This window comes from Aquarana catesbeiana, linkage group LG01, assembly GCF_042186555.1.
Source record: "Aquarana catesbeiana isolate 2022-GZ linkage group LG01, ASM4218655v1, whole genome shotgun sequence".
Taxonomy (NCBI): domain Eukaryota; kingdom Metazoa; phylum Chordata; class Amphibia; order Anura; family Ranidae; genus Aquarana; species Aquarana catesbeiana.
Genome location: NC_133324.1, coordinates 897,567,013 through 897,584,315, shown reverse-complemented (window position 1 = coordinate 897,584,315; position 17,303 = coordinate 897,567,013). Strand labels below are relative to the sequence as shown.

General features: G+C 36.9%; 1 protein-coding gene across 1 annotated transcript; it reads right to left on the bottom strand.

The window, feature by feature from the left end:
- Nucleotides 1-1,513: 1,513 nt before the first annotated feature.
- NKX1-1 (NK1 homeobox 1) lies at nucleotides 1,514-16,589 on the bottom strand. The gene is made up of 2 exons (XM_073612306.1): nucleotides 15,332-16,589; nucleotides 1,514-3,409 (listed from the first exon to the last, which is right to left on the bottom strand). The coding sequence occupies exons 1-2, from the start codon at nucleotides 15,756-15,758 to the stop codon at nucleotides 2,631-2,633; spliced, it is 1,206 nt and encodes a 401-aa protein (XP_073468407.1). The 5' UTR covers nucleotides 15,759-16,589; the 3' UTR covers nucleotides 1,514-2,630.
- Between the last annotated feature and the right edge of the window lie 714 nt (nucleotides 16,590-17,303).

The window sequence follows — 17,303 nt, the reverse complement described above, 5'->3', positions numbered from 1 at the left end:
GATGGCGAACCTTGGCACCCCAGATGTTGTGGAACTACATTTCTCATGATGCTCAACTACACGGCAGAGTGCATGAGCATCATGGGAAATGTAGTTCCAAAACATCTGCAGTGCCAAGGTTCGCCATCACTGGTGTATACCATTGCAGCGCTGCCACACTTTTAATGTCTTAATCTGTACAATGTATAATTTTTCTCTTTATCCATCCATTAATCTGTCCATCCAGTCTATCAGTTATCTATATACTATTTTAGAAATCTGGGGTGGGATGCCATTTATAAATGTTATTTAGGTTCTCATTGGCATCATCCCAATCCAAGACTATACATATAATAGAGCCACAAAACAGGACTTTAAGTATGCCTTTGAGAACTCAGACAACATCAAATTTGTACAAAAAATATACAAAAATCTTTATTAAGTTACACATTAAAAAGACATATAAAGCAAAAGAAAGATCTCCAATTGGGAATGCGCTTACCGGCCCATGGGAAGCACCCAAAATCCCTATGGATGGGTTGATGGATTCAACAATGTGGGCGGGGTAATGGACTGAGTCTCCATTATAAATATACATAGATGAAACAGTGGGAGACAGAAGCCAGAGAACCCCACATATGAATGGTACGTTCAGGTAGTCCTCATCTTCCATCAAACATCCCCTACTCAGGGAGGTCAGTCAAAGGAGCGTCTGCTCAGAATGTGTAAGGTAGTGTCCCATGGGCCGATAGGCACATTCCCATTTGGAGATCTTTCTTTTGCTTAATCTCTTATATATGGCTTACACTATCCATGGTTTCCATCGTCTACCCTTGCAATTAGAGCTATATATTTCACATGATTTCGGTGGTCCTGAAGAAGGGGGGGCTCCCGTGAAATGCGTAGACCACTATACTGCAAAATCATTGATCAACTGAATTTAAGCTACATATTGGCTTTATGTCTGTACTTGATACTGTATGGTATATATACAGTGATGTTTATATGACTTTTTAATATGTAGCTTAATAAAGATTTTGTACATTTTTTTTATACAAATGTGATGTGGCCTGAGTACTCAAAGGCATATTTAAAGTTCCGTTTTGTGGCTCTACTATATGTATATCCATCAGTTACATATTTATCCATCCATGCATCCATCTATACATCCAATCCATCAATTATCTATTTATCCATCCATTCATCCATCCATCCAATCCATTGTCCATCCATCCATCCATCCATCCATTATCCATTCAATCTACAAAGCACAAAATGAATCCCTTCACAGGTCATTAATGAATTTGAATGAATAAATATTGACAAAACAAATGAATGTTATATTTCCATACTTTTCTAATAAATATATTTTATCCCATGCCTTTTGAATATTTGCATGAAATCCTCTTATTACGTAATGAAGCAGAAATAAATTGATAAAACACACCCAGACAGACAGTTTTCTTTTACTATTTATTGTTCAATGTTTAAATTTGTCAGCAAAGTGCTTGAAATAGTCTCTATATTAACGCCCTATCATCATACATTAAATATATAAAATTAAACCTCATTAACATAATAACTTATATACACCAATATGTAGAATAATCAAGTACAATAAAACTGTAGCAGACCTCATCAATATGACTTTAAACCCCCTCGCCGCCAGGGGCAGCCAAACCACCACCCCGCCCCCAGGCCAGAGACGACTCATTATTTACATTGTTTAATTACAATTTTTTCATGGATAAATCATACAATACAATTGTGTATATCGTGAAATCACGAAAAGAAGATCCATTGTTTGTTCCAACAATGTATATTAAGTCACAGGTTCTAAACTCCTATTCACCCTGAGAGGAAAAAGGACACAGATTTTTCTTTTTATTTATTTCTGGTTTTATATGAAAAAGATCCCCAAACTGTAAGGAAAGTATTAATTACATATCTGTTGATTGCAGTGGTGAATCCCATTCAGTTGAATAGGAGGTGAATAAGTAATGCAATGCAAAGACCTTCAATTTAATGTCTTAATAAGGTCCAAATAATGTACAGATATGGTGGCTATCAAAACCTTCTGAATTTGTATGAATCAAGTGCTTTTGAGTCAATGACTTCATCATTGTTGCGTCAAAAAAATAAAATAAAATTAGAACTCATTGAGAAACAAAATATCAATTTAGGATTTTCTGTACAATTTCTAGGCAACATCTAAGCTCTCCCCATAAGGAAAATCATGCGTTAAAAGTAGATGGGCAAGAATTAAAGTGCTCCCAATTTGATTTTGAATTTGATTTTTTTGCGAGAGTGGCTTCAGAAATTTACAGTTTCATCAGAAAGTGAATGCACAGATGAAAAAAGATATATTGAGGCCAAGAACCTTCAAAGTTACATCATGGGCTTTTATCTAGCTAGGATCTCAGGGCTTCTTGTGACATCATAGCAGGTTAGGTACATTCAGGATGCATGGCTGCTCTAGGGTTGGTCCTAGTCACTACTGAGCATCTGCACCATGATGGAAGTCTTTCAGGTTTAAAGAGGTGCACTATTTCTAGGAGGAGGGTCTTTGCCCTCATGGGCATTTGCACCCTTGTGAAAGTTTTTTCAGCTCTGTACAGTAATCACACAGAATGCAGTCAGTTAGGGTCCTTTTATAAGTGAGGGGCATAAAATGCTGGAGCCCCATAAGACTGGGAGCTCAAAACAAATGGTGAGAGGACTGCAGCTGGCCCTGAAAGAAAGGGTATTTGAGCTGTACACATGAGCCCACTGGGTGCATGGGTTGGATAGCCAGGGTGTCCATGTATGCTTAATGGATTGCCCATTGGGGGGGAATGACTAAGAGGACTCAGTCCTCCACCCATACCTCCAGACCCTCCCCCATGGTTGGAGCCTCCTGTAGGGGCACTGGTGTCGGCTCCAGGGTTTTGCTTCTTCCACTTTGTGCGTCGGTTCTGAAACCAGATTTTCACTTGGGTCTCAGTCAGGCTTAGCGACAAGGCAAGGTTTAGTCTCTCACATACTGATAAGTACCTGGTGGACTTAAACTTGTTCTCTAGGGCCACCAACTGTTCATAGGTGAAAGCGGTGCGAGCTCTGCGGGGCTTACCAGACTTGGCATCTGAACCTGTCCGTTTTCTTTTGGGCTTGCCATGCTGAGCCTGCTGTTGGTTCTGCAGCTCTTGGTTCTTGCCAGTCTCTTGTGAGTTAGGAGATTTATTCTGACCCACAAGGCGTTCCTCTGTCTGTGGGGCCCCTACGCCCGAATCCCTGTCCATGGTTCCGGAAGCGGTGGAATTGCTGCTCTCTTCGCTGCAAAGTTCTTCATCTTCCTCATCCTCCTCCTCGTCCTCTAGGTCACTGCCAGGGCTGGGGCTGAAATCCTGGTTTTGACATTCCTCCCCAGCTTGCTGGTACAACTCTGCATTTTCTGCAATAGAAAGAATTGGGATTAAAATCAGACGCCACCTGCAGGCCATCAAAGAAAGCTTATCTCACTTTAAAGTTGTAAAAAAAAGGCAAAAAGATTTTTTACTTTCATGAATTCTCTACATTAAGGTAAAAAGACTTCATGTGTCTGTGCCACTCCCCCACCCCTTAAATACTTATCTGAGACCAGTGCCGGGACAAGGTCATCTAGAGCCCAGGGCGAACATACCAAACTGTGCTCCTCCCCAAGATGTATGAGCATTATGTGTCAGCAACCCCCCCCAAAAAAAAACAATAGAGCACTAATCTGCAGGATTAACCTCTAAGCATAAATTCCCCCTCCTCCCAGGACAAATCCACCCCCTGCTGAAATCCCCCCTCCCAGCACAAATCCCCTATCTCCTTGAATCCCCACAGCACAAACCCCCCTAAAAAAAATCACTTCTCCTAGCACAAATACTCTACTCCTCAAATCTCCCCTTCGAATACACACCTTCTCCCCCAACTCCAAATTCCCCACACCCAGCACAACCCGCCCCCATCATACCTAATTGCACAAATCCCTCTTCCCCTAAAAAAATCTTCCCTCCTAGCACAAATCCCCTCCCCCTCTGCCATTTCACATCTTCTAGCACAACCCCACCTATAAAAAAATCACTTCTCCTAGCACAAATACTCTACCCCTCAAACTTCCCCTCCGAATACACATCCTCTCCCCCCACTCCAAATCCCCCCCCACCCCCCCAGCACCAACCCCCCCGCCCCAAACAAACCTAATCACACAAATCCCCCCTTACCCTAAAAAAATCTCCCCTCCTAGCACAAATCCCTCCCCCTTCTACCATATCCTCTTCTAGCACACCCCCCCCCCCCAAATCCTCCCTCCTAGCACAAATCCTCTTCCCACAAAAGCACCACCCATCAGATTTCCCCTCCTAGAACAATTCTTACCCCCTGCTGCCTCCCAAGTTCCCCCTCCCAACACAAATCACTCCCCCTTATTCTCCTTGTGGAGCCCCCCACCTCAATGATACCACACTGCCCACCCCTTGTCCTGGCCTTGCTCGGGAGCGGGTCTGCACTCTGCCCCTATAGCAAGTTTACTATGGGGGAAGACACAGAATGGTAGTCACATTTTCTAGCAAGTTCAGAGGCACATTTGCAAGTGAGTACAAAAAAACACTGCAAGTCAGCATTTAAAATACTTGATCTTTCTGTACTGTTACCGGCGATTTTCAGTTAGTGACGGGGTCTCTCTAAAGGGAACATTTAAGAGCCTCTTTACAAAGATCTTCAATGTTTTTGCTTTTTTGTCTTTTTATATTTAATTTATATTCCATATACAAAACTGAGTTTTGTTTTACTGCGATAACACAGAATTTTTAAATATGGTGCTATTATCACAACAAATGATGCTCATTTATTAACCATTTCATGACCAAATTCAATTTAGGTTTACAGACCTACTGCATCAGTTTAACCATTAATAAAGTCTTATACTGTAAGCCATCAATTCGAATGTCGTTTTCTATGTCAAAAAAGGCTTTCTATGAGGAGCGAAGATTGTATAAATATCAGTTGGCATTCATAGATATATAATTTAGCCAAAAATAGTGGTGAGTAAATGTAGCAAATATAACTGTTTGTTTCCAAAACTGTAGAGAATTGCAGTGTCAGAGATTTAACGGCTACTGCAAGCCACTTGTGTACTTTACACAAGAGGCATCAATTTCTCGCATAGGTTTAGTATTTAGTAGCGATTGAATGCTAGTGATTATAGTAGTGTGATCGAGTCAATAAAATTCACCCGATAAGCTTTAATGTAAAGAAATCATAAACCTAGGCTATTCAGTCTGAACGTATGATTAAAAATGTACCAGCAGACCTTGCTACATTGATAACTGCATGCCAAATAGCTAGTAGACATATTCAGGCAGCTAAAGTTATATGCAGATCTTGACTTGCCTCTATCATCACCCACCAAGGCAATTCCATTGATCAGACAGGCTTCCCGTCACTTTTAAAGGCCAATAGGGGAAGCTCAGAAGGGTGTGTGGAGGGCAGGGGTCAACCTTGACTTTTACAGGAAAAGTCAAGATTAGCATATAATCTGGGCTGTCTATATCATGCAACCCAAGGCTCTTCCTGACATTTTTCGTCAACTGTTTAAACTGTCAAATGTGTGGCAGGTTTACATGGAAGTGGTCTGTAAACCTCTGCATATACTCAGTGAAGTGCCCAGCCTTAGATGATACACAGAGATGAAACAAATCCTCCTACATAAGTTGTATCTGTTTGTCTGCGACCCTTTCCCCTCTACATCAGTTCAAAACACACAGATCAAAGGCTAATTCTCAGCAGTAGAAGGCAGGGGGTGGGGATCTGATGTCACACACTGCATAGCTAGAGCACAGAGCTTCAGTGTAATCTGACACCTCAGTGGAGGGAATGGACACACCCCCTCTACACAGTCTTAAAGGAAAATATACACCGCTGAAGCTTTCAATCAGATGCTCTGTGCTGGGGGTGGGGCTTGTGTTATCGCCCGGTAATCTATTGTGTGGACATAGACTATTAGAAGTGACTCATACAGATAGTAGAAGGAAGAGAGATCAAAGGAAAATGACACTAGGTGCTTTGGATTGAGGCAAGTATACACACTGTAGAACGACACGCTTTGTTCATTTTTCATGTTAGAGTTTTACAACCACTTTAAACTAAGATTTTCACATTATTATTATTATTATACAGTATTTATATAGCGCCAACAGTTTGCGCAGCGCTTTACAACACAAGGGCAGACAATACAGTTACAATGCAATTCAATACAGGAGGAATCAGAGGGCCGTGCTTATTCATACTGTTGTATTATAAATGAATTCACTGTCATATAATAATAAAGAAATACAATTAAATTAAATTAAATTAACTAAAGTAACATAAAATAAAACAAAATAAAATAAAATAAATATGAATAAATAAATGCAGCTACCACCAAAAAATATCCATAAATGATGTCTTACTGCTTCAAAAAAAAAAAGAAGAAACAATAGGATTTAATCTTTTTGAGAAAAAAAGGAAGTACATCACGATTAAAACAGGTTCATTCTTTTTCGCATATTTTTTGTTTTCGATACATTTATGGGTATTTCTATTTGTGGAATGGATGTGTCCAGCTTTCTCTGCTCTGATGATGACCAGGCTTAATAATGAGGGGTTTTCTCCTTCTGCCTTTCTGTACCATAGCAAGGATTTATGGTGATCCCTGTTCAGGGCCAGCCATCAATACACTCCTGGGCACACAGGTTAAAAACCAGAACAGATCTGAAATCTGAGTGTCAATGTGTCCTCTTTAGGTAAAGAAAAAAAAAACACATATACCAATAAAGGTCTTTAAATCTGAATTCCCACCTTCCCATCAGTCTTTACACAGTTGAACAGACGCCTGTCCTGTGCTGAAATTGGTTTCTCTGATTTCATTGCACACTGTGAGCTTCTCACAATGTACATCAGAAACTGCAGCAAGTAAGATAGAGCCCATCTCATTTTCTGACTGGAGGACTTCCAGCATAGTCTAGCCTTTTCCTCCCCAGGCTGAATGTTATGGGCCCACCCCGTTCATTCACTGGATTAGATTAATTTTTTTTTTTTATTAGGGAGGCTCAGCATCACATGTGGGCGTTGGGGATGGTGGTCTGAATGTGAATGCAGTTATCCTAGGAACACCCATTTCCTCCAGATGGCCATTCACCCATTGTCCCAACTGTCCCTGATTTCGAGGGACTGTCCCTGATTTGGAGCAATGTCCCTCTGTCCCTCTTTCCTAATCATTTGTCCCTCATTTTGGTCTGATCTATATAGTTGTATATAAACTGCACTTTTTTCCCCAGTGCTGAACCTTTCTCCTACTGTCTAAATTGCTGCATCTGTATATTTTAAAAGCCAATATAAAGTAATAGTAGTGGTAAAAAAGCCCTTGGTTAATTCTCCTTTAAGGGGGTATGACAGGGGGTGTGTCCTATGCCTACATGCGTTTGTTAGTAGGTGTCCCTCGTTCCTATCTCAAAATGTTTGGAGGTATGCATTAAGGCATTTTGATATTTGCATACTCCTTATACCAGGGTGCAGTGGTGTTTTCAGGAAGCTATGTACAGCACCCTGCTGGCCCTTCCCACCAGCCGTGATCCCACCTGCATTACATAGAGAAGCACAGAGACCTAGTCACTGGGCCTAAAATAAAGTATGTCATGAAAGCAGAAAGGTTTTATTTAAGAATTGCATTAGAATGTTGATGATGGGGGGAAGAGAGGTACAAGGGAAGGCAAAATAAAAACAGATTAAGCTTCACCTTTCAATGAACAATAGGTGAAATGAACCATGATTCAGTTATATAGTGCTCTCTGCACACCATTTTGCAGAGGATGTAGAAATATTTACAGTAACCCTGTCACTAAAAGAGATTATGATCTAATATCCCTATTGCAGTCATACACATGCAACAGGTCTCAATTAACCTATCAGCATGCTCTTGGATTATGAAAGGAAAATAGCGCATAGAGGAAGCCAAGGCAAAAAAGGCATTTTACGTACACAATTCCATCTGTTTTCTTGTTATGTTAGGCCAGGCATTGGTTGTTGGATGATTTACAAAGATATTTGTTAACCTATTTTTTTTACTTTTCTTTGCATTTTTTCCCTTGGCGTTTCAATTTTTTTTTTAAATTGCTAGAACAATGTTTCTCATATAAAATACCTTTATAGAGAAGCCATTTGCACCAAGTTCTTCGCCAACATGCAAACAGTTTTTGCATGTGTGCAAGTCTTACCCAAAGCAGTCCCACAATTACAAAGGATCTTTTACTGGGATGAGCGGATCATTCCCAAATAAAGCCAAATTTACAAATGACAGATTCTCCAGATTCACACTTCTCAGACTTTACAATTTAAGAATGATAATTGTCTCAATTCCTGAATTGTTCAAATCTCTGAACTAAAGTCCTATCATACTGTGCACATTTTGCAATTACTGTTGCATGTATTTTATTAGTGTCTTAAGATTGTATTTAATAAAATTTTATTTGTATTTTTTTATATATATATTTGTCATAGTGGTGCCTTTCCGAAAGTCCCTTCTGTAAACCTCCTCTCTGTATAGACCTGAATGAAAATCTTTAATTTGAAAAATGTACCATTCTTCTGATTTTAACTAATAGAACCAATTCATTCTTTTTTTTTGTTTGTTTTTTTTTAATGAATTTTTATTCAGATCTGTCTGATGTGTATGAATTAGGACAAGCCTGAATGAATATATTTAGGAAAATAAAAACAGTTACAATGTTCCTAATTTTCCAAATTCCAATTGATTTGATTATCCCTAATTTGAAATACTATTATACTAATACTACTACTATACTATACTAATACTAAAACGGTAAACTGAATTTACTTTGACAAGCAAACCTACCCCTGCACCAGTCAGAAACATTCCATTGCACTAGCTGTACCATTGCTGGAAAAACTCTTCTAGAATGTACAATGAAAAAAGGTGCCAACTATGGGGTTTATATACTAAGAGCAAATAGACTGTGCACTTTGCAAGTGTAGTTGCTCCAGAGCTTATTAAATGAAATGACGCTTCAGGCTCCATGCACACTGGGCTTAAAAAAAAACTCAGTTCTTGGCAGAAAAAAAATGCTAATTTTTTGTACACAAATTAGGCGAGTTTAGGAGAGTTTTGTATTTTTTTTTTTTTTTTTTTGCCAGAAAGCTCCAATCAGGAAAGCAAACCAGAAGTTTTTTTTTTTTTTCCTGCCTCACTTTGCAAAAAATACCCAATCATATGCAAAGTAAAAAAAAAAATAGCATTATTGCTTGTGAATGATTGGATGATGGAAGTCGGCAGAGCTTCCCCTCATTTACTAATCTCTGGAGCAACTGCACTTGTAAAGTGCACAGTCTATTTGCCTTTAACAAATCACCCTCCCTCCTTTGTAAATCAAGAGCCAATAATGACAGATGAAATGCCCTGCCTGAAATCTTTTTAACATTTTGGAATACATATTTGAATGTGATCAGTTCAATTACAATTGTTGTTTATATATATGTTAAATATATGTGTCCTGTATTGAATTGTATTGTAACTGTACTGTCTGCCCACATGTTGTAAAGAGCTGTGCAAACTGTTGGCTCTATTTAAATCCTGTATATTAATGTGTAAATGTGGGTAGCCATATTTGCGTATTATATACACAGGCTCTACTTTTTGCTTAGACTCATAAAGAATCATTGAATGGAGTTGATTAACTAAAACTGGGGAGTGCAAAATTTGGTGCAGTTGTGCATGGTAGCCAATCAGCTTCTATCTTCAGCTTGTTCAATTAAGCTTTAACAAAAAAAAAAACTGGGAGCTGATTGGTTTTTATGCAGGGCTGCACCAGATTTTGCACTTTCCAGTTTTCATGTGCATTACCCTGTAAATGGTTTTATTTCAGCAGCTGTTCAGCAAGTGTTCTTATTACACATGTCTGATCTATAAATAGCCACTAGAGGGAGAAGTTACAAAGTTTTATATGAAGGCCCATCATGAAAACAGGCCCTACCTAGCATGCACAGGGTGCATTAAAATGATTTGTAGTAATTACTTAAAAAAATTATTCTCTTTAAATACACCTTACTTTCCTTCAACCTGTTGCTCTGCAGCTGCTGTGGAGTTAGAAGTCCCAGCAGGTTGTGGACAGTCCTAGCCCTTGTAGGGTCTGCTGGGACTTATAGTTCTATCCAGAGCAGCCAAAGCATGAAAAATGCATCAATCACAATTACCACTCTGACAGGCAACCAAGAGTCAGTGATAAACTGCAATATATAATAACTTGTTTTCAAATTTCCTTCAGGGTCATAGCTCAGGTATCATACTGTGAGGACAGGTGTCTATATGTTGTCAGTCACCACTGTGACAATCTATTACCTCTGTAATAATACCTTACCAGGAACTTTCTGTATCTGAATTAAACTGTTGCAGGTTACACTGACTCCCCATAACCTGCATCCAAATGGTTTCCTATGGATATATAACGGTTGTAGATGTAGTTTCTGAGACTACAAAAATATATATATATATTTTATCAGGAGGAACAGTCAAGCATGGCTTCACTCTGACAATGAGATCTTCATACAGGACCCTCAAATATCACAAGCATTCAAATAATCAAAATCCAATCCAAATAATCGATTTTCACCTTATATCACATGATAATATTTTATTAGAAAGATAGGGGGGGGGGGGGCAGACAGATAGAAATTTGTGTAAAAGAATATTATATATATATAGATATCTATATATATCTATATCTATAGACATAGATATATATATCTATGTCTATAGATATAGATATAGACATCTATATCTATAGATAGATATATATCTATATAGATGTATAGATATATATCTATATCTATACATGTATATATAAATATAGATATATACATCTATCTATCTATCTATCTATCTATCTATCTATCTATCTATCTAGATATAGATATATAGATATACACATATCTATATATATATATATATATATATATATATATATCTTTATATTTATATATAGATATAGATATATAGATATATATCTATATCTATATAGATACAGATATATCTACATAGATATATATGCATTCTTATTTTTTTTTTCGTTCATTTAGTTAACAGAGATTTACTATATAAAATATTTTTTTATTGACTGCAGTGTATGTGTGTGAGTAAGTGTGTCTTTCTTGACTGGAAAAATAAATAATTTTAAGAAGTGAGATGCAAATATATTTAAAACAGTCTAATTATTGTATTATTTCTTTAATTGTTTTAATTATTTCTTTAGCTGGTGTGACTACTGTTATATATATATATATTTTTTTAAAAGTATTTTATTTGTAATAAATTATAAAGGTTATGATGATGATGATAATAATAATAAATTGTATTGTGAATTCTATTATTATTATAATAAGTAGTATTATTATACAATTCTTGCAGTATATACATGTAGTATACACGCAAATCAGCATTTTACTTCAGTATTTAAAAACAAACTTTCTTCTATTGAAGGAATGTCATACTAAAGCAATTCAAAAACTGAGACACCTCTAAAAAAAAATCCTATACAGCATCCCAATGTGTGTTATGATGGAAATAGCTTTGTCCAAACCAAAAGACAACATAGCAAAAAAAAAAAAAAAAAGTAAATAAATAAAATTAGGGCATACAAAAGAAGTAAACATTGATAAAAAAAAAAACTCAAAACAAAACAAAAAACGAAATAAATAAATATAACAAAAACGGACCACTGCAATGATAAATGTACAGATTGTATTGTAGAAGAATTTTACACAGGGCTCAGCACACCTGTACAGCAGATAGTGAACGACAATTTCATTTTCGTTATATATATATATATATATATATATATATATATATATATATATATATATATATATATATATATATATAATTTTAATACTCTATAAAATAATTTTTGACATGCATTATTATTATTGCGGCTGTTGGTGTTATTATTATATATAAAGATTTATTTAATATTAGCTATAGCCAGGGAGGTTCATTTTGCATGCATGTGCAAATGACCAGAATCATCTGCATACTTTCACAGAACAGAACTACTAACAAATACGTTCGCTCATCTCGAACCAACACAAAATGTAAAAAAAATAATAAACAAAATTAAAATTGAAATACAAAAATAAAGCTTTGGACTTTACCAACATGCACACAGAAATCTGACATTTTGGAGGGGTGTCCCAGCAGTGCAGAGAGTTCTCTTCTGAGTCAGCCGCTGTCCGGGGCAGACAGGAGAGTGTCTGGGAGTTGTATAGAATACAGTCAGGTCACAGATCTGTATACATGAACTGTACAGGTCTTCTGGTCTGGGTCAGTCGGCTCTTGTCCAGATCAGTGTGTACAATAAAACCCCATAGAGGAGAAGAGAGTTTATTGTACAGCCAGCAGGCAATCAATGGAAGTCTTGCATGAGTGCTCAGTCAGGGAAAACACGTGTACACAACTGTATGGCTGGGAGGGACACCACAGCTGGGGGGACCTTATAATCAACAAGTCCCCAATGTCACCTGAAAGTCCTATCTATCTATCTATCTATCTATCTATCTATCTATCTATCTATCTATCTATCTATCTCTTATACACTTGTTCAATTTTCTATTCCATGATATATATATATATATATATATATATATATATATATATATATATATTTTTTTTTTTTTTTAAACGTCATTCTATCCATCAAATTTGAAATGTGAATCAAAGATAAAAGAATTCAAAAAGCACACAGATTGTGGCAGAATCAACTGATACTAAAATTGCAATCCGAAAATAAACAAAAGGATTCTAAAAAAAAAAATTAAAAGATAAAATTCCGCTGTGTTCTCCACTTGTGGAAGAATATCCTCACTTCTGTGGGGGGGTTAGGAGACACAAACATGTCAAATACTATATTACCCGATACCCTTGTCAAAAGCTACAATGACGTTTTCTGTAATCTGTGATTAAAATAAATACGTATTATATAATAATAATAATAATAATACATATATGAATATATTATGCTACTACTACTACTACTACTACTACTACTACTACTACTACTAATATTACCAAAGTTATATTCTTCCTAAAATATCTGATTTTTTCATATTTAAAAAAGTTTGTGTGTGTGTTTAATACATAAATTATTATTATTCTTACTACTACTATTACTACTAATAATAATGATGATAATGATAATATGAATTGTTGATATGTGTGTGTGTATGACTGTTTTTAATATATAAATTATTATTATTATTACTACTACTACTACTACTACTACTACTAATAATAATAATAATAATAATAATAATAATAATAATAACAATGATGATAAGGATATTAATAATATTATATCAAAAATTCTTCCTAAAAATATCAGAATTTTAATTGTGTGTGTGAGAGAGAGAGAGAGAGAGGGAGAGAGAGAGAGAGAGAGAGAGAGAGAGAGAGAGAGAGAGTATAATACATTTTGATTTTAAATATTATTGTTAATAATAATAATAATAATCAAAGAAACAAATAGTTCAGTTCATATTTTGCATATTTTACGGCATAATTGCACGGAAACTTATTAGGTAATAAAATGGTTAATTAACATATTTATCACTATTATAAAAAAAAGAGAGAGAGAGAGAAGGTAAGAAAGAAAGAGAAAAAAAGAAAGAAAGAGAAAGAGAAAGAAAGAAAGAAAGAAAGAAAGAAAGAAAGAAAGAAAGAAAGAAAGAAAGAAAGAAAGAAAGAAAGAAAGAAAGAAAGAAAGAAAGAAAGAAAGAAAGAAAGAAAAAGAAAGAAAAAAAGAAAGAAAATATATAATATTCCCCTCCTCCGGCCAATGCAGGGTGCATATGAAGTCCCTCTATATTAAACATATGCAGAGTGTAGTTGGAATATTGTGATATTATATGAACTCAGAAATGCAATCTGCTCCCTGTGTGGCGATCAATAGGCGCCCTAATAAGTGTAATAGGTTTTAATCGAGTAATTATCCGAATTTTGACCTATAATTTAGACGTTAGGAGAGAGTTTGCAAGCTGCCTGAAAGAGATATGCACAATTCGATAATAGAATATCGATCGGGGCACTCGGGGGCTCTTCCCCCCATTATCGGCCTCTCTGCTGCTGCTAAGCACATTCTCCCTTCAGTGAAATCGAAGGAATTTAATTGTTTTTCCTGAGATAACCGTCGTTTGCTCACAATTAGTCTGGTTTGTCCTAAAAAGAAAGAAAAAAAAAGCCGAATTGAATGTGTCGCCCCAAGACAGAGGCAAGGTGTCCTGTATGGTATAAGTAGGCTTTAACCCCTTTGCTGACAGCTGGTGGACAAGAACAGGGGGACAGACAACCCAAGAGGTAGGGGTCACCCAGTGACTGCCAACCTGTGTCTCTCCAGAGAATGGGGAACTACAAGTCCCAGCATGGCTTCAGTAAGGGCGGTCTAGCAACAACAAAATGAGGGAGGTTGGAGCTGAAATTGAATGGTATTCTTTACTAGCTAACAAAAGTTATTAGGCAAAATCAAATGGTAGAGAGAGTTTGTAATATATATAAATATATATATTAATACTGTACCGTATTGATATATATATATATATATCTATATAGATATATATAGATATATATATCTATATATATCTATATAGATATATATAGATATATATATATCTATATATATCTATATAGATATATAGATATAGATATATAGATTGATAGATAGATAGATAGATAGATAGATAGATAGATAGATAGATAGATAGATAGATAGATAGATAGATAGATAGATAGATAGATAGATATTACAGTATTTAACACAGTACAGTATTAAAAAGAAAAAAAATAAATATGTGCATACATACTTATGTAGCTACGGTACATCAGTACAGTATTAAAAGAAAAAAAAAGTATATATATATATATATATATATATATATATATATATATATATATATATATATATATATATCAATCAAAGGTTAGGTTTTTGTAAAGAAAGTTAAACAGGGTACAGCAGAACAGTAATAAAAATGTTTTCTTATAGTTGCATTCATATCATTTATACTAAAACATAATCAATACATAAACATAATCATTTCGGAGCTAATCTACTCATTTTCAGTTCATTAAAGCAGAATATATATGATTCTGGAAAATGTTCATATAACAATAAAGTTAGAAATGCAAGAATTATCTTTTTATAAGACTCTCCCAGTGAAATCTTTTAACCAAACTTCATAGACAGTTGATAGATAGCAATGTTTCAGAGTACAAGACGTATATATCTGATTATCAGAAAGGTGTAGAACTTACTTAGAACATCGGGGGACTTTTTGCAGGTGTCAAAGTCTTCAATGAAAGATTTCTGGTCGGTGCCAGGCTCCTCCAGCTTGTCCTCTGCCCTCAGGATGTAGTCTGTGCTAGTCTTGTAGACCATATTGCAATGTCTCTGTTTGCTGTTGAATTTATTAGGGTCCAGGATGTCCAAGACTGAGAAGGAGGTGGTTCTGTGGACTGCTGGAGGTACTGCTACCAAACCCTCTTGGCCGGGAGTGTTTCCACTCTGACTGTCCCCTTGTCTGTCCCTTGGGCAGCCATAGACTGGGAGCTCGTTGACTGAGAGTCTCTGGTCGCTATGGGTGTCCATGATGTCACCGTGCAGGCTACAGGAAACTGCTTCCACCACCGCTGGTTGTGCTTGAGGCATGGAGATGTCCACCTGAGCCTTATCCCTGTTCATTGCTTGGTCACTAATCTGTGGGAGAAAGCTGGTCCAGCAGGCTTTAAATACCTAAAAGCTCCACAAGAGAGTCATAGCACCATCTTCCCAGAGCCCCCAGCTGGATGTGAATTTGCAGTCTGGTGCTCCTTTAAGTTTTGTGGTCCCTTGGACCTTTTTTTTGATCCTGTTATCTTAAGTTTAGAGGACGTCTCAGACGGCCTTCAGTCTTTTGTCCTGAGAACTTTGTGACTGAGCCCTCAGTTCTTACTCTTGGGGCCCACAGTCTTCTGAACCCCTTTGGTCTGCAGGTACTTAAACCTGACAGTCCTCTTGGTCTTTTCAGGTCCAGAAGCACCTTGACCTCCTGAAGTTCCTCCGAATGTTGAGAGTCAACTTATTGGTCCCAAGTCTTGACACACTTTTGCTCCAAGTGTTGTGAGTCTCCAAGACTTGAGACTCAGTCCAGTATGGACTTCACTCAGCGTAGTCCTCCCTTGACTTGAGTTGAGTGTTTCTGTCAACCTTGGTCCAGATTTGGCGACGGATCAGCAGATAAAGTTGATAGCACTGATAAAAGTTGTTGCCTTTGCCTTTTAGTCTCTTATCCTGGTCAAGATATTGCTTTTGTTTCTGGTGCCACTGCCAACCTGTTCAAGATGCTGCCTTTGCATTTGGTCTCTCAACCTGCTGAAGAAGCTCTTGGTGGTGTTAGTGTCCACTGAAGTTGTGTGATGTGTGCAGTGTGAAGAGGCAGAAGCTGAGCAGTGTCCTCTCCTCCATATGGTGGGAGAGCAGTGTGATGAGTGTGGAGAGGAGGGAGCTCTATGATGCTGTGTTGGTACCCTGAGCTCCTCTCCCAGCATCACATCTCCATTCATCTGTGCAGCATCTAAATAGCCTTATTTGGGAAAGTGGGAGGTGATGGGATTTCTTTTAAATAATTGCGGGATCAATAGCAGGAACTTATATACAAAATGAGACCATCAGATCAGATAGGCTAAGCCTCGGCTAGGACTGACTAAATGGATTATAACAGTTAGTATTGCCAAATTCGCGTTTTGACAGGCTGGAGAAATACGAGGCTGAGGCACCGGGAGACTTATGACTCTCCCCGCACAATATACAACCGCACATAATTATGGAGCACCGGGGAATGCTGTTTATTATGGGGGTGGGGGGAGCCGCAAGGTGCATTTCTCAGGAAAATAAAAAATCAACATGTTCCGTTTTCATAAATAAAGCTCGGGCCATTTATTAACGGAGCGGGGCTGTTTACTGCAGAAAAATGGCATTGTGGAGGAGATGTGATGGAGATGAACACAGGGCAGTATGGGGGGCAATAGAGAGCATGTCACCATGTAAAATATCATTCTATACATGTGCATTGTATACTACTTTTATTTTGAATAATGATTTCACAGTGTGTGTCTATCTATCTATCTATCTATCTATCTATCTATCTATCTATCTATCTATCTATCTATCTATCTATCTATCTATCTATCTATCTATCTTATTCATATTTCTTTCTATATCCTCCTCTTACTTCTCTTACTTTTTCTC

What these genes read in the sequence shown, in the direction of transcription:
- NKX1-1 (XM_073612306.1), bottom strand. Translation starts at nt 15,758, where the DNA reads ATGAACAGGGATAAGGCTCAGGTGGACATCTCCATGCCTCAAGCACAA. An exon ending in AAAGTCCCCCGATGTTCTAA is followed by an intron (nt 3,410 to 15,331) that starts GTAAGTTCTACA and finishes TTTCTATTGCAG; the next exon opens with AAAATGCAGAGTTGTACCAG.